The sequence below is a fragment of the Gopherus flavomarginatus genome, chromosome 22, assembly GCF_025201925.1.
Source record: "Gopherus flavomarginatus isolate rGopFla2 chromosome 22, rGopFla2.mat.asm, whole genome shotgun sequence".
NCBI classification, from domain to species: Eukaryota; Metazoa; Chordata; order Testudines; family Testudinidae; genus Gopherus; species Gopherus flavomarginatus.
The window spans coordinates 11513101-11539506 of record NC_066638.1 but is presented as its reverse complement, the minus strand read 5'-3'; the positions used below and the strand labels follow the sequence as shown (position 1 = coordinate 11539506).

General features: G+C 47.8%; 1 protein-coding gene across 5 annotated transcripts in view; it reads right to left on the bottom strand.

The window, feature by feature from the left end:
• Positions 1-1367: 1367 nt before the first annotated feature.
• PHACTR4 (phosphatase and actin regulator 4) overlaps positions 1368-26406 on the bottom strand; it is a 96657-nt gene continuing 71618 nt past the window's right edge. For 4 of the 5 annotated variants that reach the window (XM_050932016.1, XM_050932015.1, XM_050932017.1 and 1 more), the window contains 12 exons: positions 21936-22112; positions 21282-21362; positions 17774-17938; positions 17287-17655; positions 11416-11998; positions 10228-10457; positions 8712-8868; positions 7119-7174; positions 5694-5755; positions 4550-4687; positions 3669-3745; positions 1368-2979 (listed from right to left, as the gene is read on the bottom strand). In XM_050932016.1, coding sequence (XP_050787973.1) covers positions 2964-2979; positions 3669-3745; positions 4550-4687; positions 5694-5755; positions 7119-7174; positions 8712-8868; positions 10228-10457; positions 11416-11998; positions 17287-17655; positions 17774-17938; positions 21282-21362; positions 21936-22112 — 2111 coding nt within the window. In that variant the 3' untranslated portion in view covers positions 1368-2963. The remainder of the gene's footprint in view (positions 2980-3668; positions 3746-4549; positions 4688-5693; positions 5756-7118; positions 7175-8711; positions 8869-10227; positions 10458-11415; positions 11999-17286; positions 17656-17773; positions 17939-21281; positions 21363-21935; positions 22113-26406) is intronic. The other variant, XM_050932013.1, reaches the window with a different exon arrangement.

The following is a 26406-nucleotide window of genomic DNA, read 5'->3' as shown; positions in this document are numbered from 1 at the left end:
ATGTATGACCACCAACTCTTGCTGGTGGCCCCAGAGACTTTTCCCTCAAATAAATTAACTTTAGGACAAACATGCACCTGTGCCCAGCCAAATCACTGCAATTAGTGTGTGTGTGTGGGGGGGGGTTCCTTTTTGTGTGGACTGGAGAATAAAAATAATGCTGTGAAAAGTGAAATTTGCATGTTTGTGAGTATCACCAAGCCTGGCGACTGCCGAATGCAGCCCATGGGATTGCCCCCTGTGGCGCCGCAAGCCCCGCGCCGCTCCCTTAGGCAGCTGGCAGCACATCGCTTCGGGCCGGAGGGGTAGGGGGCAGGAGGCAGAGGGCTCTTGCCTTGCCTTGCTTCAAGGTACCCCCCCGCCAGCAACTCCCATGGGCCAGGAACAGGGAACTGCGGCCAATGGGAGCTTCGTGAGAGGTAGCTGGAGGAGCAGCAGCAGTGGAGCCCTGTGTCCACCTCCGCAACCCCAGGGGCCATGGTTCCGGCTGCTTCCTGGAGCAGCGCGGGGCCAGGAGCCTGCTCTGGCCCCGATGCGCGCCTCTGCCACCCTGGAGCTGCTCTAGGTAAGTGGCACCAGGCCGGAGCTCACACCCTGCACCCAACTCCCTGCCCTGAGCCCGTCGCACCCCACACCCCTCCTGCACCCAACTCCCTGCCATGAGACCCCAGCCACACCCCTCACCCCTCTTGCACCCCACACACCAACTCCCTGCCCTGAGCCCCCTGCTGCACCCTGCACCTCAACTCCCTGCCCTGAGCCCCTGCCACACCCTGCACCCCTTGGTGACAGGAAAGGGGTGGGAAGAGGTGGTGCAGGGGCAGGGCCTCATAGAAGGGGTGGAGTGTGGGCAGGGCTGGAGGCAATGAGGCTGGGGGTGTCAGTGATGCAGCCAATGCACTAGACCTCATGTGGCCCTTGTGGTCATTTGAGTTTGAGATCTCTGCTCTTGAGGGTGGAGGGCAGCAGCCAGCTAGCACATGATCTGCTGTACAATGCAGGTGAGAGGAAATTTTGGTCAGAGGCACCAGGACAACAACATTCCTTGTCCTTACAAAAAACATCCTGAGGATCTTCAGTCTAAGATGGACAGGACCTTAGTCATGGTCTCATCTGACAGACCTGCAAAGAATAAAACCATTCAGAACTTAACAGCTCCTCCTCAAGAGGATAAAGGCTGTGTTGCCTTGGCTGGGATTTGAAGTGGTCCCCATTATTTCTCACCTTCCTGCTAGTGGCACAAAATGAAAGATAAGTTGTTTTGTTTACAAAAAAGTCCTAAAATACTTTTATTTAATAATTAAAATTTGTCAACAGGAAGACAGATATACAATGCAATCATTTAGTCTAGAGAGATTTTGTGCACCAGTTCCATATTGTTTTCTATAAAGGAAACGTCAATCTTTGCTTCTTGCTTGTGAATCATTGTTTTTGTGAGGGAACCCTGAAGAAACAAGAAATTATCCCCAGTGACTCCTTGCACTAAGAGTGTGATGACTGAGATGAAACAAGGATTAACTGGATCTCCCGGGGTGTGAAGGCAGCAGATGAGGGTGCCACATTACACCCTGTAGGACTGGCCCAGCAGATACTTGGCACATCATGGAAGAAGGGCAGTACCAAGAACATGAAAAGGCGTCCGCACTAGGCAGGCATACATAGGATTCATGAGAGCAGACCACTAGCATGCCAATGCCGACTGCTAGTCAGCACAAGCTGACAGTGACCTCCAGCAAAGAGAGTGAATAAGCAATGAACAAAATACGCCAGTGATCCAACAATACAGAACCCTCCACCCCCCCTGTAAAATCCCAAATCCCCCATATTCTTGAGTAACATCTCCCCCGCCTCATTCCAAGTGTTACTTCACCCCCACTGGACAAGTGCTGGGAACATCACTACAGCAGTAGCTTATGTCAGCATTATAAACATTCAGTAAGAACTGATAAGAGAACATTCTCAGAAGACTGACTGGTTTTAAGGTCACTTTTAAAAACCTCTTCCCCTCCACAGTGTAATTCTCAGAATTTCCAGTAGGTTTCGCTATGAGAATAGGAAAAGGCAAGTTTCACCCTGATTTGGGAGAGTAAAAAAAGAAAATAGAGGAAGCCACAATCAAAGAAAACTTATTACATGCCACAACTTCCTGAAATTAAAAACAAAACTTTAAAAGGCAACCATTGTTTCCTGTGTCTGTAGCTCCTGTTAAAACAAGACTTAATTGTCTCAAGACAAAGGCTGTTAGCACAGAAGCAGGTTCGTGGGTTTGGTTTTTGTAAAATAAAAAATTAAATTTACAAGATGCAGCATATGTTGTTAAGTTCTATACATTTCCCTTCCAGCGCAACATACCATTGGTCAGTAGTGATTCAGAATATTAAGTACATTAAAAAGAAGCAAGCAAAACCAAAAAAAGTCACATGTCAGTTTCCTGCCAGGACAGCATTTTAAAAAAAGGTTTCCTTTGTACACAGCAAATATACACACATGCTTCCCAGCTCTCTGGAACATCAGAGCTTAGATTATTTTTTTCCCCTTTACCAAAAAGGGAAAACCAAAAAGTTCCAACCAGTTTGTGAGGACTATTTACAGTGGAGAACAGGGCTCATCCCGCGGGAACAATAAACAGAGCTGGGGGAGTGGTGGAAGAGCTCAGTTAACAGTGTGGTCCCCAGAAAGGTAAGCCGAGGTGCCTGGATGCCATGGGGAGTATTGCTGTATCATGCGAGGTATAGTGTTCAGTTCCAGCCTGATGGCACTCGAGATGCGTTTGTTCCAGTGAAATGCTACATTCAGATAGGATCCCCCTGCGCCCCAGCTCAGAGCCCTTTTCTGGGTATGTTTTCAAGGCAAAGCTTGGATGAGCCCCAAGGTTCTCTCCCACTATATTGCCCGGGAGATGGAAATAGCATGCGCTTTCAATTCTCTCTCCTCTGGTCTCTCTCACTCCCTCTTTTGGAGGATCATGGCCGATGGAACCTAAAATAGAAGAGTAAAACCAGTGTCACACCTAGAATTTGGGTAAATTGTAAGGAAATGTTATGGATGTTAAAATATCAGGCTGTCTTTAATACATTGGTCCCTGCACTGACGGTGTGAAATCACTGGGCTCTCAGTGATAATTTTAGAGGCACTTCACGTCCCTGCACGCCAATCCACCCCAGTGGGGACTGAGAAAGAACTTCTCCTGCACTGCCAAACCAACACACTCCCAGCTCTAGCTTTTCATTCTCCATTCACTTCTATGCAGAGACTGGGGAGCGAGTGGGAGGGAATTGTGATGGTGTTTTCTGTAACATGGGCACCTGGCTACTTGTTTCACATACTAGTTAACAGCCGGTAAGTGGTGCATCAGCTTTTGCTCACTATTGATTTACTGGGATTTGAACCCACAATGTACAGGTGAAAGGCTCAATAATCCATTACCCAGTTTCCAGGCCCACCATTTACAGACAAGTGCACCCAAGAAGCTCCCCCACAATGGAGAAAATGAAGATAAATGTCTGTGAAACTGCCTCTGGTTATTTCTCCCAGATGGGATTAAAGCTCATTACTCAATATTAAAGCTCAGACCTGCTCTTGGACTAAGAGGCTCAGAGCACAGCTTTATGAGCAAGACCAGAAGCAGCTATGGCCTGGATGGAGGCCTAGGGTCTTGTCTCACTCACCGTGTGAAGTGTTTGCTGTCTTCATGGACTTGCATTTCAGAGCTTTTAAACTCATTCAGTTCCTTTCGGATGGCAGCCTGCATGGAGGGGGAAATAAATCCTTTCAGCTCACCTGCACTGTTTATTTCCCCCCACCGACGATTGACATAGACCCAGAACGTGCTGCATGTACAAATCTGCTTGTGGCTGGTATGCACCATCTCAATTACTTTTAACAAACAAAATGAAGGGCACATGTAGTTTTGAAATGCACAGGACTACCCACAGCCTCCATTTCCTCGTCGTTGAAGAGGGAGCTTGCAGATAGCTGTAACCCAAGTGAGGTACTGGAGATCAAACTCAGCAGCTCCCCCATTTCTTCTTCAGCAACCCCACTCCAGACTCAGGTTAACCCAAAAATACTGGCTAATCCCCAGATGCTTGATACCGAGGCCTGCCCTGTTCCTAAGGGATGATGGTGCATGGAACTGGACTGAGACTTTCCTGCAGCGATCCTGATCAGGCCAGCCTCAGCCTGCCAAGAACATCCCCCTCTTACTTGGGTCTTCTGCTATTGGCTCCTGTCCACTCCTTCAGATCAGAGGCCAGAGCAAAAAGAGGAAGGTTGGGCTGGGAATGAGGAGAAAGCTGCATGGAGCCCAAACGGGCCGTGTGTGTAGAGAACAGGAAACTGTTGGCCTGCTGGCAGCAGGTGGGTGCTCAACAGAATGGGGCTAGGGAGGTGGGACGAGTCATTCAGGATTGGGGAAGGAGACCGGGGTCCCACCACATGGAAGAGTTGAAGCAAAAGGAAGAAGAGCAAGTTTACTTTGCTCACATCCCTGAGTGTGGGGTATCCAACCTGGGGCTCCGAGGGTTGGGAATTGTGTTCTCCCCATTACCTTGTCAGCAGGTGTGAGTTTTGTCCACGGCTTATCTGCTCTCCGGTCATAGTCCTGAGCATCTGTCACTTCCACATATTCATGAAATCTCAGGATCTTCCTAGCTTGCAGTTCAGCCACTGTAGGCCTTTGACTAAGCTGAAAGCAACAGAAGACAAGTCAGCTTCAGCCGTACTTGTCACCAGTGTGAATTCTGGCCAAAGACCCCACCATTTGATCTTTATGGTGCATATAAGAGAGAGATCACTAGCCACAGATCATTGCTTGTGATGTGTGATGCAACAAAGCACCCCAGTATGGTCCTTAATGAAGAGTTAATAATTGCCTCATCAGTGACGTGAGTCTATGGTAGGATTTTATAGTGTAAAACGCGCACAGGGCCAGGATGGCATTTCAAATGAGAGCTACAGGAACAGATGGAAGGGAGACCTTGATACAGCAATTGCGGGAAATTGACTGTGTGGGATACACCCCTAACCTGATTCTAATGTGTAATTCCCCCCTACTGCCCCAGGGAATGGCAACATTCCCTCAAGTTCCATATCAATATGCTCTGTAAAAATTCCCTCCCAGCCACAAGTATGGGACGAGTTTAACCCTGTCCCTGTGGGCTACATGCGTCTGGGATCAACTGCTAATCCCGTTGGTATATGGGGGAGACAGCATTAGAATCTGGGATCATGTATCCATTCCACACCCCATTCTGGAAATGGAGTCCACAATTCTTGAACCTGCCTGCCTAAAGTTAGGTTCCTAAATCCATGTCTAAGGTTCCAAATAGAAGTGACCTGTTTTTCCAGAGGTGCTGGGCACAAATCCCACTGAAGACAATGGCTAAGCAGCTGCGACTCCCGTCAGTTTCTCCTAGGTATTTATTTAGGAACTTGATTTCAGGCCACCCAGTTTGAAAACCATGGCCACTGCTGTTTTAATATGGAACTCCGACACTGGAGTGATAGGTGCAGTAGGAATACCTTGACTGACCAGACCGATTCCCAGCTTGTTACAGTCAGAGGGCGCTCAGGATAACCACAGAGCAGTCTCGTGACTCCCCCACCCCTCTATGTTCTCTTAGGTGCTTACTACCGCCACCATCCACAAAAGATCAGAGAGACGGGAACCACCACATGGAGCACTGCAGTACCTTTCTGGTGAGGCGGCGTTTAATCTCCCGCTTCTCAGCCTGCCGGTCAGCCTCATTTTTTTCTGGCAAGGGGGGAAAAAATGTTTCATTTAAACCAGTGTCACCGCCACTCGTTGAAAACCACTGTCAAGAGCTGAACACAGAAAACCAGCTTTTCATATCAGTGGAATATCTGCATCCCCTACCGTCTGTCTGCAGTAACTGCAGGCGTGCTGAGCGCACTAGGGTCTGAATCAGACATGGCAGAATGGGTCTTGCCTCAGGATGGTTCAGTAGCTAACCAGAGCCCACTCTGGGCTAGCAGAGGATTCTGGGTAAAATTTTCTAAAACGCCTGAGCAACTTTGGTTCCTATGGGCCTAAGTCACATTTTAAAATGGGTATTTGAAACTTCCCTCTCTTAAATCTGTTATGCCAGGGGTTCTCAAACTGGAGGTCGGGAGCTGTCAGCCTCCACCTCAAATCCCGCTTTGCCTCCAGCATTTCTAATGGTGTTAAATATATTAAAAAAATGTGTTTTTAATGTAAAAGGGGCGGTCGCACACAGAGGCTTGCTATGTGAAAGGGGTCACCGGTACAAAACTCTGAGAACCCCTGTGTTATGCTAATGGTTAAAGAGCAATACAGAGAAGGAAATTTCTGTTTAAATTCATCTCTAAGCTGACATTTTATTTTCCAGAGTTGATTTAAGTCTCGTCTCTTTTCACCATTTACACCGTTAACTCTAATTGCATTCATCATGGGCAACAAAGCTAGACAGACCGTAGTCATCTGCTGTGTTTTCTGCCATAGCATGATGCAGTGATCTGTGGGCGGCACATACTGCAGTCGAATGTTTACACCGAAGCAAAACGCTTTTTCTTTAATAACTTCACGGGAAGAAATTGTGTGTGTTATTTCACAATCCTTCAGGTGTAAATTACTTGCGTGTTCACACTATTGTCCAGGAAGCTTCAGACAGGACAGCGTTTGCTGGTGCCCCACAGAAGGGATACAGAACAGTGTATTAACCCAACCTCAGTACAGTTTGTAAACGGGCCCAAAACTCTGCTCTAAAACTGCTGAAGGCAGACGTTCTGCCCCTGCACTCCCGTGATGCTACAGCTGAGAAGCAGGGCCTTCTATTGCAGGCTTCTGGATTTCATGGCGTCCCATTTATTAATCATAATTCAAACCATTTCTACTGGGTAACAGTGTAACTGGGAAATCTACTGAAATTGTTTTTATACAGTGATTTAGCCAGGCTACAGACTGCCCTGTCACCACAGTGCCAAGCAGAGGCCCTTCTGTATTTAGCCAATTTGCCCAGGACATCTCAGTGCATCTGGAGTAAAGTGAAGCATTAAGAGGAAACTGATTAAATGAAGGGTGGAAAAAACAGCAATACTTGTAAGTGTTTGGGAGCTTTAGAGCTGCTGTTACTCACGCTGAAGTATGTTCCTTTGCTCCAGCTCTTCTGCTGTTGGTCTCTGACTTAGTCGCCTAAACAAGAGGAGGTAAAAACCGTTACACTTGCCCAGCCATATTCCTATAGGGGACACAGACGCGAACACTCATTTGGAGGCAGCAGGGAATAGAGTCAATATGATACTCACTTTAATTGTCTTGCTCCCCTTTTTCATTACTGCTCAAACCAGACAACTCTCGCCCTCCACCCACTAACACAGCTTTTCACCCAGACAGCAGAATCCACTACACTGAACTTTGCCTAAGTGGATCCTGCTCCCAGGGAGCTGTCTGGGCCAGACAGCAGTGGTGTACGTAACACAGGCAGGACAAGCTGGTCAGGAAGTTGGGTGTAAATGGTCTCACAGTGTAACTTCTAATGCACCTGTATTTGCTGGGTGCTTCAAACAGGTTAACTTGCACGTATGGGAGGGCTGGAGCAGAGCAGGAAGACAGCCCATGTGAGGATGTCAGATAATGCAGGGCACAGCTGCCACTCTGCAATATTTGTCACATGGAAACAGGTCACTGGTCCTTCCTTCTCCACCCCAAGGAGTGGGAGCACAATTGGGTGGTACAAGCTGACCCCACACCTAGCGCACTGGTAACCAGGGGCCTATCTCCCCTGCCCCCTCGTGCTGTCTGGACGCAGCAGAATACCCACACTGGCCAGGCTGGTGATGAGTGCACAACTGCAGTCTGAAGTGGAGGATGGTGAGAAGCCACTGAAGTGGGCTAGTTTGGTTGGTCAAGTATCTGGCTGCCTCCTTTCTCTCGCCGGGGGCTGAGGTGAGGAGGTGGAAAGGGAGCAGTGAGTGGAAGCAAAAAACCTCTGAAGCATTTGGTATCGGCTGCTGTCAGACAGGTACTGTGATATCGTACAGCAATTCCTGTTCTTAGAAATGCCAGCACAGCAAGGGCTGAAGCAGCCAGAAGCATCATTGCGGGGGAATCCCAACTGGATGTGAGGGAATCCAACTCAGCTGTGGGCAGCACGAGAAGACTTCCAGGTGTGTCCCTCCAGGGCAAGACACTTTGCAGCCCTGCTTTTAGTTCACAGCCACAGAACTCCCGCTCCTCCCCAGGCCAAATTCAGCCCTGGGGTAAAGGGAGTTATACCCTCTAACTTCCTTCAGGAAGTGCAGTACCAGCGCCACGCACAGAATGCCTACTCACAGCAAGCTAGACGATCATGCCACTTGCACCTGTTTTCCAAATTACATCTGTCAAGTTGCTCACATCACAGCTCCATGTGGCCCCTCAAACTTTGTTTTTACCAGCACACTTCAATCCAGGAAATGAGACATCTGACAGGCAATCAGGGTAGGAAGAGTTGGCTCTTCCAGCTCAAATGGCTTCCCTCCCGAACAATGGAAACTGTCCTGTGTGACATGTAAGCTGCTTGTCTTTACATTATTTCAGAGGGAAATGACACGCAAGCCTAGCACCCCAGCCCCAACGCAGCAGAGAAAAAGCCTCCTTGTTGCCACATTTCAGGCAAGCAGATTTCTTGGCTCACCCTTAGTTCTGCCAAAGATTTGAGAGGATTTTTCTGTTCCTCTGCATTTTATACCTGATCAGTGCTGTCCCAATCTGCTGCCGAATTTCATTCCACTCCTCCTTGCTCTTCCGAGGGAAAGCATTCTTCTCCTCCAGCTCCTGCTGGGTGGCCGTGGTGCCCAGTTTCATGGCCAGTGTATCTTTCCTCTTGACCTTGTTAGCTAGAGCGCCTGTGGGAAAGGGAAGAAGGGATCCTTGCATGAGTAAAGAGAGCTGTGCCCCCAAGCTGTAAAAAAGGAGTGAGACCCACAGGCCAGCCTGGCGTCTCACACACACAATGGTCAAGTACCACAGCTCCCCTGTTGGCAGGAGCTCAGTGTCACTAAAGTAATAGCACAGCCTGCAGCATGGTAAAAGGAGTAACGCCATCCTGGCTAGTGAGAGGGAGCTGGAAGAGTGTGTGGGTCCTATTTTGGTGGCATCTCCTGCTGGAATTTTCCCCCTCAGGCAGGGATATACACGGGCTGGTTGGCAGTTAAGGTATTTGAGGAAGTGTGAGAAGCGGGAACATAACACAAGAACGGCCATACTGGGTCAGACCAATGGTCCATCTAGCCCAGTATCCTGTGTTCCGAGGGAATGAACAGAACAGGGCAATCATCAAGTGATACATCCTCTGTTGTCCAGTCCCAGCTTCTGGCAGTCAGAGGCTTAGGGACAGCCAGAGCATGGCGTTGCATCTCTGACCATCTTGGTTAATAGCCATCAATGGACCTATCTTCCATGAACGTATCTAACGTTTTTTTTTTAAATCCAGTTATTCTTTTGGCCTTCACAATATGCCCTGGCAACAAGTTCCATAGGTTGACTGTGCGTTGTGTGAAGAGGATTGTTTGTTTTATACCTGCTGCCTATTAATTTCACTGGGTGACCCCTGGTTCTCGTGTTAAGTGAAGGGTTAAACACCACTTCCCTGTTCACTTTCTCCAAAGCACTGGTGATTTTATAGACCCCTATCATATTCCCCCCCATATCCCTCCTTAGTTGTCTCTTTTCTAAGATGGCCAGCCCCAGTCTTTGTAATCTCTTGTCACATAGGAGCCGTTCCATTTCCTTAATCATTTTTGTTGCCTTTTTCTGTACCTTTTCCAATTCCAAACTGTACCTTTTTTGAGAAGGGGCAACCAGAACTGCACACAGTATTCAAGGTGTGGGCGGACCATAAATTTATATAGTGGCATTATGATATTTTCTGTCTTGTTATCTATCCTTTCTTAACAGTTCCTAGCGTTCTGTTAGCTTTCTTGACTACCACTGCACAGCGGGCAGATGTTTTCAGAGAACGAGTCACGATGACTCCAAGAACTCTTTCTTGAGTGGTAACAGTCCCCATCGTTTTGTATGTACAGTGGGGATTATGTTTGCCAGCGTGCATTGCTTCGCGCACTGTGGATACGTAGCTTGTCAGGAAGCCAAGAGGCTAACATTTTGGGACACTGTACCAACCAGACTTTTGGTTTGGCTCTTGACTTGTCTAAGTGCAGTTGTGTGTGTAGGAATAAAGCTGCCTCCCAACGGTGAAACCTTACTGTTATGGCTTTCATCTTCCTCTTCATCCTCCTCATCCTTATACAGGATGGGTCCCTCGGAGTCCGAATCACTCATCCCTTCCTCCTCCTCCTCCTCTTCCTCCTGCACGGGCTGTGGCATTAGCCTAGGAATGACCGTGACAGATGGTGCATCTCCAATGTAAACGTGAGGACCTGAACTCCGTTTGCCCTCCTGGTCTGCTTCCTCCTCCTCTTCATCATCATCTGGACTAACAAAACGCACACAATTATTATTTCTTTTAACAATGACAATGATTCACTTGGAAGTCAGGGATTTGTTCCATCCCCAGCCCCAATGACAATTTAAATGGAGGCCTATCTACAGAAGGTAGGTAACTAGCGCTGTAAGCTTTTCGTAGCCAATGGCTGTTTGCTGGGGCTGCTGCCCACCCTTTTACCCCACACTCTTTTGTGGAAGCCCTGCTGAGCTACGAGCAAGAGTATTCAGACCTCCTTGCCCTCCAGTAGCACCTTCCCTCCAGGGATGTCAACGTGCTTTAAACTTTCACAAATTGCAGCAACTGAGACAGGGATTATGGGTGGGATTTCCAAATGCACTTAAGGGAGTTAGGGGGTTAAGGAGCCCAAGTCAAGACGCTTCCTTGGGTGCTTTGCGGCTAGTCCAAAACAGTGGCAGGTTGAAGGAGCTCTGCTCACACGCCCGTGCCATAATCCCTGCCTCATCCCTCCTTCCAGAAGAGTCTGAAGGACGCCCGCAAGCATCAATTCAAGGAGATGCACTGTCTGAGGCACCTGGGGCTAACGCCCCCCCCCCCCCGCATCCCCGGCCAACCCCATTTGGGGTTTCAGGGTTCAAACCTGCTGCCGAACCTAAGCAGAGTGTGTGGGGCGAGGGGGAGGGGAGGGGGGGGGGACGACTACCATATCAAATCCCAAGCAGTCTCTCTAGGTCATCAGAAGCAGGTCATGGATGAATGAAGTGCAATTAAATACCTAGATTCCTCTGAACTTTTTTTGCTTTTCCTGCCTAGGGTACCAAGGTAATCACCACTTCTCCAAACACTCAATTCCCAGGGCACTTTCCACAATCACGGGTCTTGCCCTAGGCTGTGGAGCACAGCGTTCCCACACCAGAGTGCAGGCTGCTGTGTGCCTGGCTGCCCCCCTACCCATCAGTGCTCTCGCACGCACAGAGTCTGCACTCACACTTTCAGCATCTCGATGGTGACTGGCAGCGACCTGGCCCGGCCCAGGGTGCCGTTGTCCTCGTAAAGGCTGTCGTTTTCGAAGAGCAGCGAGTGAGCCCTGTGCGACCCCTCTGCAGGTGGGGTAACTGGCAGGGGACTTGTCAGCGCCTGCTGGATCCGGATGTGCAGTGGGATCTGGGGCAGCCGTGTTGGCACGTGAGGTTCTCCGAACCCCTGCTCTGCCGCCCGCTTGGGCACTTCCAGTGACCTGAGATCTTCCTGTGGAGGGGTCTCCTTGGGCAGTTCCAGGGAGATCTGGGGTTCCATCGCAGGGCTGGAGGCAGGCAGGGGCGTGCGCGGGGGCTCAGGAGGTACGTGGCTGGGCAATGGTGGAGAAGGCGACGGTGGCGGGTGAGACACGGTGATATGCACTGGTATCGATGCGGGACGAGTAGCTGATGCTACCCTATCGCTTGGTGGTTTCGAGGCAGCAGTTGACTCCAGTGAAGGTGCCACGTTAGATGGAATGCCTCTCTTGGGTGGTAAGGGCGGGGAAGGCTTTGATGAGGCCATACCACTGTTCACTGCTTGAGAGAGTTCAGCTGGAAGAGAAGAGAGATCCCACATTTTATTAGGGCTTCGCCATAGCCCCGGACCTCTCACTCATCCACTGGCTGAGCCCAGAAAGCACTCAGAAGGCTATGGGGTCCAGTGGTTAGTAGCAGGCAGATTCTGACCCACTGAGACCATGATCAGACTGCATGACCTCCTGCAGTCTCAGCTACTCGCACCCTAAAGCCGGATGCCAGAGGTAACTGGGTGGCAAAGCTTCGCACTTGCTCTTCTAGCTACTAAGGTAAGAAGTCAGGACAGCAGCCAAGAGTGAGCAGGCTGGAAGAGCTCCTGCTCGTCTCGTTGGCTTGGCGAGAGTGCAGCAGCAGGGCCAGCTCCAGGAAAGGCAGCATTCCTTGGGCAGGTGCAGGACATGCAGATCAGTATGCTCCTCACTTAGCACAGGAATGAATGCAACCAGGGCGCCTTGTGTCTGCATTTGCAGTCATCACCCAACAATGGAATCTGATACAACATCCCCAACAAAACCCTGGACTTTAAGCTTTTCTCTTCACATAACCCTTTTAGGGTATTGCTTTTGAAGACAAAAGTCAGTGGGACTGAAATATTAACATGCTCACACTCAGTTTAGCTGTCAGAGCTAGCCACAGAGAACATTACTGCTAGCCACTCCTCTCCAGCATGAAAGTGCTTTCCCTACGCCATGTGGACTCAACACTGGGTCACCATAAATCCTGTTACCAGCTTACCCCCTCATCTATGGTTCTACTGTGGTCACTAGTATCTAAGGCAGAGCTGACGTCATGTGTCCAGAGGGGTTTATAGGACCCATAAAATCTACAGCTGGGGAAGTCCCGTCCCAAGTTGTGGGGCAGGCCTGAATTTAATGCAGGGATCTGTGCTGTTTGATGCTGATCAAGGAGAGAATGACAAGAACAATGTGACTAGGGGAAGAGGGCTGGGGCCCAAATGTAATGTCCCCCATCCAGAAAATATAGTCTTCAGTAGTGGCTCCCAAAATTGGAGACCTCACACGTGGTACGTCACTTCCGTCCTACAGGAGAACACTCAGTGTTTAAAAAGGACATTGGATTCTTGCTGCAGTGCAGAGCCCTGCATGGGACTAGTGCAGAGCCATGCAGTGGGACTGGGATCCCGTGGGCCCCACAGGACCCACTGCCATAATAGCGGGAGCAGGTGGGAGTGGGATAATAAAGGCTCCTAGGCAGTGGTTTTTTGGCCTTTAATATTTATGCAGTAACAGCTTCTTAGGGTTGAAAAGTCAATTTCCCTCCTACCAAACTGCTTGGAAAACGTCAGTTTTCTTTTGTGTCTGCTTGTTTTCACCGCCACAATCACATCTGTATCGACATATTCCCCAGATCTGGGGCAAGAGATACTAGTCCAGTGGTGCTGCAGAACCACAAAAGGCAGCAGGGGATGAGGAGATTGTGCTTTCTGGGAAGACTGCAGTAATACAGAAGTGGACACATTTTTCAGCTGTTTCAAATTTACAGACTTCTCTCTTACAGATTGAGGCCAGGATCCTGTCTAGTGCTCAATGTTATCAGCTCCCACTGACTTCTGCTTTCAGTGCTGCTCAAAGCCACCCAAGATCAGCCCCAAGAGATCAGGTTTGGGTACTAAGAGCCTGATTCTGAGGGGCCAAGTAGTCAGCACCTCCCATAAATGGGAGTTAGAAAAGCAGAGCACCCACAGGCCCAGGCCCTGCTGCAAGTGTCCTGTGAATCCAATGTGTCTCCCTTCATGAGTAAGGCAAAGGGGTCACTCTCACTGGGCTAAAAATTAGTTTCACTGCACCCAGGACAGTACACACTCCTCTGACCCAACACAGAAGCCAACATATTACTCTAGTAAAGGCTAAATTTGCCACTTTGCTGTGAACGACACAGCTGCCCCTGTACCTGGCGTGGCCTTGCTAGAATCCATGCATACCCTGTGAACTGCTGGTGGGTAAAAGTTCGTTATGCATTTCCTGAGCCTATCCTGCCGCAAAGTGTCATTTAAGAGGCCAGCGGCATAGGATGAGAAAGCAGAGATGGAAGAGATGGGTTACGTCAGCCACATTCACCTCTTTCCAGTGCGGGGCTGTTCCCTTCCACTCTGTGCTCTGTCACCTAGTCTTTATTCTGTCAATCAGTGGGGCCTCCACCAGTTCCTTTGGGAGCCTATTCCCCAATCTCACCATTGGGTAACACTTCCTGACATTCAGGCTGTATATTCCTTCGCCTAATTCAAATCCATTGTTCCTAGTTAACCTTTACTATGTGTTAAATATTTTCTTCCTCTCCTTGGCGTTTACACCATCCAAACACACGTCCCTTCAGTTTCATCCTTTAGTGAAACTATGCTGGCTGGATACTCCAGAATGGCTAACTCCAATCCTGCTTTCAATACCTTTGTATCAGGAACAACAGCATCGTGGGGAGTATTTCAATGTAGGTCTGTACAGAGTACAGTTGTGAAATCGGTCACTGTTTGGATGTGGATTCTCAACAGGCAAAGCAAGCAAAACAGGTGCAGAGCTCTTCAGCTCTACTTACATTTAACTCCTCTCACTCCCGCCACACCCTCTGCCATAGGTGTCTGAGGCCCTACCCTGGGGATAGCAACAGAATGACACTTTGCTGTCTTTCATTACCATTTTTTTCTCAGCGCTATCTGCAATTAGTGCTGGGGCATTTCAAACACCGCCCATGTTGTGTGCAAGCAGCTTAAGTAAGCAAAGAAGGTATTTCCTTGCATGCACAACAGGAACGGTCAGACTAGTTTTGTCATCCAGCAAACAGCAGTTTAATACCATGCAAAGTTCAATTGTAAAACCTGCTAGAGCAGAGAGCATCCCAGAGCAGAAAAACGGAATTATTTGGTTCCTGTTTATTTTTTAGGCTGGAGAAGTAGTGTTATTTGCTTGTGGAAATGAAAGCACTGGCCTAAGCCTACTCCAGATAGTCCTGCGCTGGCTTTCTCTACACAGCTCTGCTAATGCCTCCCAAACAAGACCTGCATAAGCCCAGCCACCATTCTTGAGATGGATTCATTCCACAGCTCCACCCTAGGGTGACCAGACAGCAAATGTGAAAAATCGGGACGGGGGTGGGGGTAATAGGAGCCTACATAAGAAAAAGACCCAAAAATCGGGACTGTCCCTATAAAATCAGGACATCTGGTTATCCTATTCTGCCCATACATCTCAGTCCTGATCTGTGGCACTCCCTGCTACTTCTGTCCAAAGCCTAGCGACAGAGCTGTGCACTGGTTGTGAGATGGGGATTGGCCTTTAACAGCTTCATTCAGTTCACTTAACACATTTCACTTGTGACTTATTCAAGATTGAACCAAGGCATCTCAGGGCTTGTCTACATCAGAAAGTTGCAGCGCTGGTGAGGGAGTTACAGCGCTGCAACTTAGGAGGTGTACACATCTGCAGGGCACCACCAGCGCTGCAACTCCCTGTTTGCAGCGCTGGCCGTACTCCCGTTTTGTCTCGGGTGTAGAGGATCCAGCGCTGGTGATCCAGCGCTGGTAATCAAGTATAGACACTTACCAGCGCTTTTCTTGACCTCCGTGGAATAAGCAGGTATCCCAGCATACCTGAGGAAGCCTCTGGTAATCAAGCTGGTCTCCTTCCTCGGCTTGCTCTCGCGTTCCCCGAACCCCGAGCAAGCAGGTCTCCGTCCCTGTGGTTTGCAGGGTGGTTCCGGGAACGCGAGAGCAAACCGGGGAAGGAGACCAGCTTCGCCGCGGTTTGCTCTCGCGTTCCGCGAACCACCCTGCAAACCGCAGGGAAGGAGACCTGCTTGCTCGGCGGTTCGGGGAACGCGAGAGCAAACCGGGGAAGGAGACCAGCTTCGCCGCGGTTTGCTCTCGCGTTCCCCGAACAAGCAGGTCTCCTTCCCTGCGGTTTGCAGGGTGGTTCGCGGAACGCGAGAGCAAACCGCGGCGAAGCTGGTCTCCTTTCCCGGTTTGCTCTCGCGTTCCCCGAACCCGAGCAAGCAGGTCTCCTTCCCTGCGGTTTGCAGGGTGGTTCGCGGAACGCGAGAGCAAACCGCGGCGAAGCTGGTCTCCTTCCCCGGTTTGCTCTCGCGTTCCCCGAACCCGAGCAAGCAGGTCTCCTTCCCTGCGGTTTGCAGGGTGGTTCGCGGAACGCGAGAGCAAACCGCGGCGAAGCTGGTCTCCTTCCCCGGTTTGCTCTCGCGTTCCCCGAAACCCCTTGAAGCCGCCCAACAGCGCTGCAGTGTGGCCACATCTAACACCACTTGCAGCGCTGGTTGCTGTAAGTGTGGCCACTCTGCAGCGCTGGCCCTATACAGCTGTACTAATACAGCTGTAACAACCAGCGCTGCAAAATTTTAGATGTAGACATGGCCTAAGAGACCAATATTGAATACTGGGCTAACTGCATGGCAAGAAACTCCCCCCAACATATTCTGTTAAAACAGGTTTGGAAATAGATGCATTTAATTCTTTATTTAACCAGCACTGGGAAGAATCTGCTCTTAATTTACATTTCAGTGCTCTGGAGTTTGCCAGATGAGCAGCCCTGCAGCCTGAATTTCTCCTTTTATCCACAGCAGCAAGGAGGGCATGCCCAACATCCCTGCCTTGCCAATGCACTTTGAAGAAGCACCTCAAGAAGCAAGGGGGCAGTTCAGACTCCACAGTCCACTCCGAGTCCTTTGCCTCGCTGCTGCAACTGGCAGCAATGGCACCGATCTGTGCCAAACACCACAATAATTTGTCATGCGGATATTTCCCACTGGGACTTACCAGTTCATTAGGACACCAAACGGCTGTAACCATAAACTTCCACTGATCATACAAACTGGTGATTTACAGGTGCAAGTCTTCTAAGACCCACTAACAATCCCAAGCCTTCCAGTCCAGCACAGCTGATAAGTTCCCACATTGGTTGAAGGTTAAAGACACTTTATTACAACAGTGATTTTTAATCTCAATCACTACCCTTCACAGAAAAACTAGATATTGCATCACTCGATCAGCCGCGGGATACATCGGTGCTAGGCAGATTGTTCGGTCCGTAGCGCCACTTGAAAGTAATTAACATTTGCCCTGTGCTGATGGGACCAGCACCAACAGAGCTGACCCAGTTTCCATGCCTGTCCAGTGGTCAAGCACTGAAGGTCCTTGATTGCTCACAGGCATTTGAGACATGTTATGTCTGAACACAGCACCACAAATGTTCCCTTCCAAACAGAGTTTGCAATCTCAAAGAACGAACGAAAGAGCATCCTAGGTTTGACTGACAGCCACTTGCAAAGAGGCAGACACTTACCTATTAAAGGGTTGCTATTTCTGTTCACCGGCTTCGGGGGCGGGATGGGGGGCTGTTTGGCAGGCACCACGCTGGTTGTACTTGTGGTAGCAGTAGTGTTAGTGCTGGCAAAAGCAGGGGGCACAGTCCTGGGGGCTGGGCAAGGGGCGACTGTGGAATTGACCGTCTTTGCTATGCTGGTGGCGGCAGTAACAGTAGAGGAGGATGCAGTCCTTGTAGTGCGGCTGGCAGGGACAGGATCTCTCGCCTGCACATCACTTGCCTCCTGAGAAGAGGACGAGGGTCTTTTCGGAGGAAGCAAAGGCTGTTTGGGTGCATGCGGCTCAGGAGGTGGCTCCATTTCTGAACTAGGATTGCTACTGGATGAGCCTGCAAAGTGAAACACAAAACAAGTGCTTATAGAGATTGGTGAATGAGGGGACTCAAGAGAAGAGAATTCAAAACAGATATTTCTTTGTGAGAAGCTGAAGCAAGACTGATTTCCTACCTGGTCTTTTCTTTGGTTCCTCAACTGGAACAGACTTTCTAAGACTTGATTTCTTCCCAACCTCTTCCTCCAGGTGGGCCAGGTTTGACATCCCAGAACCACCAATGGGGACTGTATGCCCGTTCTTCAACGCAGCATGGCTGAGTTTGTCTGGTTCCTCTCCATCTGTGAGGGGATGGGGATGAGGAATGAACAGAAAACCATCAGAAAAGGCAAAAGATACTGAATACTTAGTCCTGCCATGAGAGCAGGGGGCTGGACTAGATAACATCTTAAGGTCCCTTCCACTTCTATGATTCTATGATGTGAAGCCTGAGAAGATACACAGCTATCGGTAGGCAGTGAACTGGTAATAGATTGCCAATGATTGTCTATTTAAAAATCTGCAAGTATCCACAACACTCCTTTTACTTCTGGAATATCTGGTCCTAGAATTACTTTCTACATAAAATAGCACATGGTAACATCAGCACCAAGTTAGTTTAGAGCTCTTGATTTCAACAACAATATGCTAAAAGACAGTATAGGGCTTGATCTCCTGTAACTCTGGTTTATTCCAACAATCTGTTTATTCCTCCATCAATCTCCCATACAATGGGCTCATTTACAAAGGAACATATTTACAAGGTTCAAAGTTAAGATGCCTTCAAGGCCAGCACTATCCCATGATCAGCAGTCCAGCAGCTGTTGCAATCAAGGTCTTGTAGCCTTCTGCATCAGCTTACTTAAAGGGCTTTCTAATGAACCCCTGTACTCTGCTACATTTCAGAACTCATAATGCTGGCCTGGTTTCCACTGTATGTACAATAGATTTGTTCTGAAGACAAGAGTCATTCAGTGTTCCCAGGGCACGGATACCTTCCGTACTGGTTTGTACATGGCATTCCTGCAGCATTTGCCCTGGAGAATGATGAGCAGCCCCAAACCTTTGAACAATGGAGAAGAGGAGTTTCCTTAAATGAAGTCCCACCTCTCCTACCTTCCTTTTTGATTTAGGTCTAGAACGTGTTTTCATACCCTTCGTCAACCTTAATCCTCACTACTTCTTACCATGTCTTCTAGAGCAGTGTTCCCTAAACTCTGAAAATTGAGCATTTCTTCAGGAAAACAAAGCCAGCCACACACCGCTTCAGCCCTGCCATATAGTATTACAGACACTCTCCCCGACATAATGCTGTGCACACAAGTGCTTATGTTGGTGTAATTTATGTCACTCCAGGGGGTGATTTATTCACACTCGAATGACATAAATTTTGCTGACATAAGCTGCAGTGTAGACATAACCTTAGTTGTCACCCATTTGATTGATGGGACACATTTTTTTTCACTCTCAGCTATTGTTTCAAGCTCTCTGAGAGCTCAGGCAGATGTTGCTGTGTTGGTTAAATTTGCTTAAGCTTGGTCTACACTGAAAAGTTAGGGTGACATAGCTATGGTTCTTCACTGAGCATGGCTAAACCAGTGGAAGAATTCTTCCCATCAGCCTAGCCACCACTGCTCAGAGGTGGATGACCTACGCTGATGGAAAAAGCTCTTCCATCGTCGTAGGAAGGGTCTGCAGTATGGCACTCCAGCAGCATAACTGTGCCACTGTTGTGCCAGTAGTGCAGACATGGCCTTAGTGTTTTTATGGTTTTCTTTGCAAACATGAGACTTTAATTTTAAAACTGAAGCCAGGATTCTGGAGGACAATCCAGATGGCCATCTGACTAGTCCTTCGTGCCCTTCGTACGAGTTCCCTCACACAGGGAAACGCTGCCGTAAAATCTGCCTGTCATCTTCCTTGGACAATTCCCTAGATATTACACCCCCCGGCCCCGCCTCAGCTATTCAAACTCTCTCCTTATGCCTTCCCATATTCTCCAGGTTCTGGCATGTACAGGATGCTGCTGCTGGCTCTCTCATTCTTATCCCCAGCCATTTCAATTCCAGTGGATTTCCATAATCTAGTTCAAAATGGTCGTCTTTGCTTTTAAAGCCCTGCCTCAAGGACTTTGTCTGCTGCCCCACTGTGGATAACCACCTCTCTCTACACCTCTTCCCCACACAGCCCTCCTGCATCTGCCACAACTCCAGCTATTTTCACATCCCATCTGAACACGTCCTCGCTACCCCGGCCAGCTGCTCTCCTTTATTTGTGTTACAATTTAGAGTTTCGCCTGCACTGTTTGCAATTTGTAAGGTGAATACCAGACACAATGCAGCTGTGTAGAACTGAATTAAGGACAGCAAAGAAGTTTATAAAAATGAGCCACTGAGACCTGAATGTCAGAACCCACAAGCCAGCAGAGCATATACAAATGGATAGAAACTTTTTCTGCTCTCTCCAGACCACTTATCTTTCGGATAATACACTGATCTTCTGAGTGCAGGATTTAAAACTGCGACCAATTGTAGAAACCTCCCACTGACTTGCAACAAAAATATCAGCGAGTCAGTTTCTAATTTCTGTGATTTAAAATCTGTCCGCCAGCTTGCCTAGCCCCTCATTTATTTCTAGCACTTTGTTTAATCTTATTGTAATTGTCTTCGCCGCTTCCTAACGCAGGTCATGTGACTGCAGCCAAAACACAAAATTCCATCTCTTAGCAACACTCCTGCATGTCACCCCCTTGTTACACTCTCCCCCTCTGCCATCTCTCTCTCTCGGGAAATTTATATCCAGCCTATGTTTTCGCTTCCTCAGTTTCATCCATGACCTCTCATTACACACCTTTGAACACATAAAATTCCTCCCTTAACTTGGTGTTCACAAGGTTCAAATACTTGTGGACGACTTCAGTCATATTTCATCCTATTTCGCTAGAATCTTTCCTCATGGATTGTTTTAATCATTTCTTGCTGCTTTTCCTACAGTTTGGCTACAATCTTCTGACAAGGAGGAGCCCAGAAATGAATGCACCATTACAGGCCTGTCTCAGAGGCATGTGAAAGACACCTATCACCTCCTTGATGGAATGCCTCTACATAAGCAGCTTAAGAGCTGTACTGAATTTTTGTTTCCTTTCATTTGGCCTTGCAGTCCTAGAAACAAATCAAATTCAACATTATAGATATCCTATTTCTCAATGGGGCTAGGATACAAACTGAAACAAGATCAGAACAACCTGGAGCTTATAGTGAGCATGAATGTGAAGGACAGGAGCATGGAGGGATGGTACCAAAGGCTGGGCAGAGATACAAATATGACAGAGACACGACAGGGAGTGATACAGAATTCCCCTGCCGGCAGCAGACAGGAAGATGCATAAGAACACGGAACGCTTATCTTAGGAATTGCTTCCTCGTCACACTGCTTTCCTAGCTAGGTGCAGGAGTCAGACAGTGAGCGTGTGCAAAGGACAGACAAGGGACCGGGGGGAGGCGGGGTGTCACGTTTAGCAAACAGCCTTTAACTTATTGTATTTTTATTTTTTAAAGGTGCAATAACAAGGATGGGATTATGTCAGCAGCAGACCAGCTACACAGAACACAGATAGGTGGATGACAGGTTCATTTGCAAACTCACCCTGCTCAGGGTCTTCCAACAGAACCCCTCTTTTAACCAGCTCCTCTCTTGGCTTTCGCATAGAAATCTTTCGTTCTAAAACTGATATTAAATTGAAAAAAAGCACTCAGAAAACAGGGCAAGGGGAGGGTTTCAAAAGAATGGGGTTTAAACGTACTGGCTCTGTGGATGAAATAAAAGTGGCTTAAGTTGCTGCATTTTGCATGGAGGAAGAAGAGGGAGGGGGTTAAAAATAACCTGTCTGGGGCCTGTATTCACACACCAGAATATAGTGCTAGAGCAGTGAACAGTCATTCCTCCAACCTAAGCCTTGTTGGAGACGTTCCTGTCAACTAAGGAATCTTGCATCTTTAAAACTCTTCAGAATATTGTTTTCTACAGTTAAAAGATGTTTAAGCTGCAGTTTTAAGGAGCCAGTGGCTGAGGCGTCTTATCAGTGAATTTGTTGTTGCCATCACTAGCAAAGAATTAAACTTTGATCCCAAACATGCCAGCACTGGGACACAAGGCTTCAGCCAGCCTCTGCAGCTCACCCACAGCTGCTACTGCTCTGATGGCTAATTGCAAAGGATGAAACAACTTGGCATACACTTCTCCAGTGGGGAAAAGTGTTTAAACCAAACTTCAAGACCAGCACCAAGCCTGATGCTTTACCTTCTGATGTTTCCTTGAATTTGTCACTGCTTTTCTTTTTCCTCCACTTCCAAGGTTTGAAAATCTTGCCAAAGCCCGAGAACTTGCTTTTCCTCTTGGTGGGGGGTGTGGTATCTCCAGATTCCAGAACGTCAGCCCCCATCCCCATGTCAGATGGTGGATGATCCACTTCCTCAGCTACACAGAAAGAAAAAGCAAAGTCACAGGTTTATTCCAGTGAAGTCGAAATGTGAGCTCCCTCCTTTCCCGCCCAGCCAGTCCCTGCCAACCCTCCTGTGGATATCGGGAAAGTGATAAGCAGTGAGTGATACAAATTCATGCAGAGGAGATGGCAAGACTCCATGCCTTCACATAACCAGTCAATACTGAACAGGAGTAGGGAAGCAATCAAGTAAAGTTTTCAGTGCTAACAGACTAAAGACATACTGCGATGTGTTAAAAATCCCTCAAGTGTAACTGTGACTTAGTTAATATTTGTACAGTGCTATTATTTAGCCCTAGGAGCACAAACAAGAAGCTTTATTGCAGTCTCTGGGTCTCAGCTGGAAGCAAATGCTCCGGACACAAAGTAGTTACATGAATAAAATACCTTCTGTACTACAGCATGGCGGACTTCCATGATTGTATTTAGACAGAACCTACTGAAGTTATCAGCCCATCTCAACGGCTGTATACAATAGAACTAAGCCAGTCTGATTTCCACTCCCCGCCCCCATAACAAGCTACCGGGCCAAGAGTAATAAAAACTCAGGAAAGCAAAACAATGCAACCTTGCACTCCACCTAGTGTACTAGAATTCCCAGAAGAACGCAGCAGGAGAGGATGTACTTATGGAACATAGTTCTGTATCAAAAAAGCCTCCTTATGAGGCAAGTTGTGAAGAGTGATTGGAACACAAAACATCAAGATAGGCCAGTCACCTTTCTTGCTTGCCTGGAGTTTGCAATTTTGCTGGAACTTACTAGAGGAAGGAGGAAATAACAGCTTTGCTTCGTACTGAAGATTGCTAGTGACCCACTTCATGGGCATAATATAGAGGCTGAGAATCCCTGGTCTCTAGCTATAAGTGACTTGTGAGCACCCAAATCGCTCTACAGGACACCAGGATGGTACCCAGTATTGGGAATAGAGAGCTTTACTAAGGGCTTGTATACACTTAAAACACTATAGCACAGACCCACCTATGCTGACAGGAGGGGTTCTCCCATCAGTCTACACAATCCACCTACCAAGTTCGGTCAAGGGACGAATTCTTCTGTCAACATGGCGCTGTCTCCATGGGGACTTAGATTGGTTTAACTACACCACTCAGTGGCGTGGAGTTTTCACCCCTGTGCAATGTAGTTATACAAACCTAATTTACTAGTGTAGACCAGGCCTAAGGCTTTTTGAAATACTAGAATGAACCGCATACCCTAATACACTGGGGACTCTATTGTGTATGCATCAAGCTATACATCACGCTTGTGGGCTTTATTTTCTGAGCAATTGTAAATAAAAACACTTTGGGGAGTTTCATGCAAACTTTTTGGACACATGAAGTCCTTGAGCTATACAGTCTCAAACTATGCTACGTGACAAGTCTCCAGAAAAGGCCGCACCGCTGACCCGCGATGACAACTCACTCATCTGCTATTCACATACGGGATGCTCAAACCAAGAATCCCATCACCAAGGGCTAGAAAGTTTTAGAAAGAGCCAACTTCTAAGTCCAGCACACCCCCAATAGAGTATCATACACTTAATCATAACATTTATGTAACACCGGCCAGAAGACGTAGTACCAGATGTCAGAACTTGACCTGTTTTAACAATATGTGGGAGATCAAATCTGCAGAGAAAGAGAGAAGAAAATAGGAATGGCCTGTGTGTTGTATTTCACTAGGGTTTCATTGACAGACACTTGGATCTTCACGCCATGACATTGTTCAGCAGGTATGTCTGCACTGCAGTGTGATTTACAGTTCATGTACACAGACCTGTCCTAGCTTTAATCTAGCTAGCTCGCTAAAAATAGCTGCGATGACATGGCAGCAAGAACTGCATAAGCTTACGTGACCCCCTGGGTACATACTTTCCTACGTAACCTGTGGCACCGCATGCCCACTGCTGTTTTTAGTGAGCTAACTAGATTAAAGCTAGCACCAGTAAGTGTGCATGGACTGCAAATCACTGCCCGCTCCACACATCCACCTGCAGTGTAGACACACTCAGAGAAAAAGATTAGGTATGCAGAAGCAACAGTCCGAATCTTTTGCTCCCCAGGCAGCTACAGGCAAAGTTACTACGTGATGCAATATTGCTCATAAAGAACAGCACTGATGGACCCCTGGTGGCCACTTCTTGGGTGAAGAAGTGACAGGATGCAAAACCAGGCCTCCCCAATGGGAGAAGGGAACAACAGAAGGTGTTTTAATAACGCAGGGGGAACAGGAAGAGTTTCCAGTGAGTCCTACAGGGATTGGCAGGACTCTGTGTAAAGACAGGATGCTCTTTAATGACTGCTAATAGTGGGATAAATGTTCAGAAAGCAAACTGACAAAAATAATCTGATGTGAAATGATAGAACAGGAGGAGTTTTGCATAGGAGTCAATTTCATGAAGGTCTGTGGTAGCAGCGATAGAAAAGGGGGAAAAAATCAATATAAAGGCGTTTTCCAACATTTTATTGCCTGGACTAGTTGGAACGTATTTTAGAACCTGACATCCTGGGCCCAAACATGGGTCAATTTGATTTTACCTATAAGGCATGTTTCTTCCGGCTCTACAAAGATTTCTTCCTCCTGACTCACTGGAGTCCACCTTCGATGCAGTAATAATCTACCTGCTCAGTTAGAAAAGTTTGATTCACTCGGCCTCAGTGAAGAGCTGAGGCCATAGCCACAGCTAGGAGACATTTCAGAAAGGTACGCAAGTTCAAAACTTGATTCAGTTACAGAAAAAGCTGATGAATTATTGCAAGTATGTAAACAGCCTAGGGTAGTCCCACACCTGTATGAAAAGCAAGCACACAAGATACCTATTTTAGTTTAATTCATGTTCACCTGGGTTAGTCACAGGAAAATCAGACTGGACTTTTAAACTTACCACCAAAGATAGATTGCCTGGGTGTTTCGAGGCAGTTTCGTCAGAGACCGAAGCATTAGTCCTGGAGCCATGAGTGTAGTTTTAAAGAGTTGCATTCACTTTGCCCAGCAGAGCGTTTTGAAAGTTCACAGGGCAAGCAGAAATTCTTGCCAGGAACAAACTGTGAATTGAATTTGGAACTGAAGTGGCATGAAGGCATTTGAGCCTATGGTGGGTGACCATCACTATACTGACGGTGCAATACCAGCATTACAGAAGACCCATGTCAAACTCATTTCAAATACATCTCCAGTCAGGACCGGTATAAGAAATGTAAGCTCAACCGCTTTCTGCCTCCTGAGGTTTCAGAGTGCTGCACTAAGCAAAATGGGCTCAGTTTTCTTTTAATAAGCTAACTGTCAGGTCCAGAGATTAATGAACTGAGACCACAGCTCAAAAAGCTGCAATTTCTCCACTTCCAATTAGAAGGAGGACCATATCTGTTCTCCTTCTACAACCATCTCTGGGGGCATCAGAGGGAAGGCACGGCAAAGCAAGCAGATGGACCAAAATCCTAGATGCCAACAGGATTCCAAACTTGACACTGAGCAGCCAAAAACAAGTCAGATCAGCACAAATCCAAACAGGCTTAAGCAGGGAGGTAGAATTTATCCACTATTTAATTCTGTCACATCATTCAGTTCTGGCTATCACAGATACTTTAAGTCAAACGCTACACTATTTCTCCCATCAGTGTCAGCTCACTGCATTGTACTGAGCAACCTCTCACCGAGAATTCTTGTCTGTCAGGAGACTATTTATGTCATGAGAGCAGCTCCCTTCCTCCTTTGTCTGAAACATGACTCATCATCACAAGCATCACAGGGAAATGACCACTTACACTTGGGTTTGAAAAGTGCCATGCTCCCCAATAGTGCTAATTATTAATGACTGTGAAAGGAAGAGCCTGTGCACACAGCCATTTAAAACAGCAGTCTTATGGTGCCATTATAAGCTATATTCACTTTCTTAATTACAGGGTGGATCAGATGCTGTAGACGTGCGTTAGAGTGACATGTATTCCAAATAGTCCTGCTTACTCAGCGACTGTTCTATCAGTGGGTAATCCCCTGGAAGACCCAGGAAAGAATCTGGACTCATGCGAGCATTCAGTTTCAGGACAGTTCCAGTCGGTACCAGTGAACAAATTTCTGAAAATGGCACACAAGGGGAGTAGATTTTGGCACCCGCCGAGTCTTCCACCACAGTTGTCTGGACAAGATGTTTTTTCTCACGGCCTCTCCTTATTCTGCTGGTTAATGAGGTGTAGGAGGTCTGTAGGCTGTTTTATAATGATAAGTTCAAGAGAACACACCCCTCCTTATCTGAGTCATACATCTAGGAA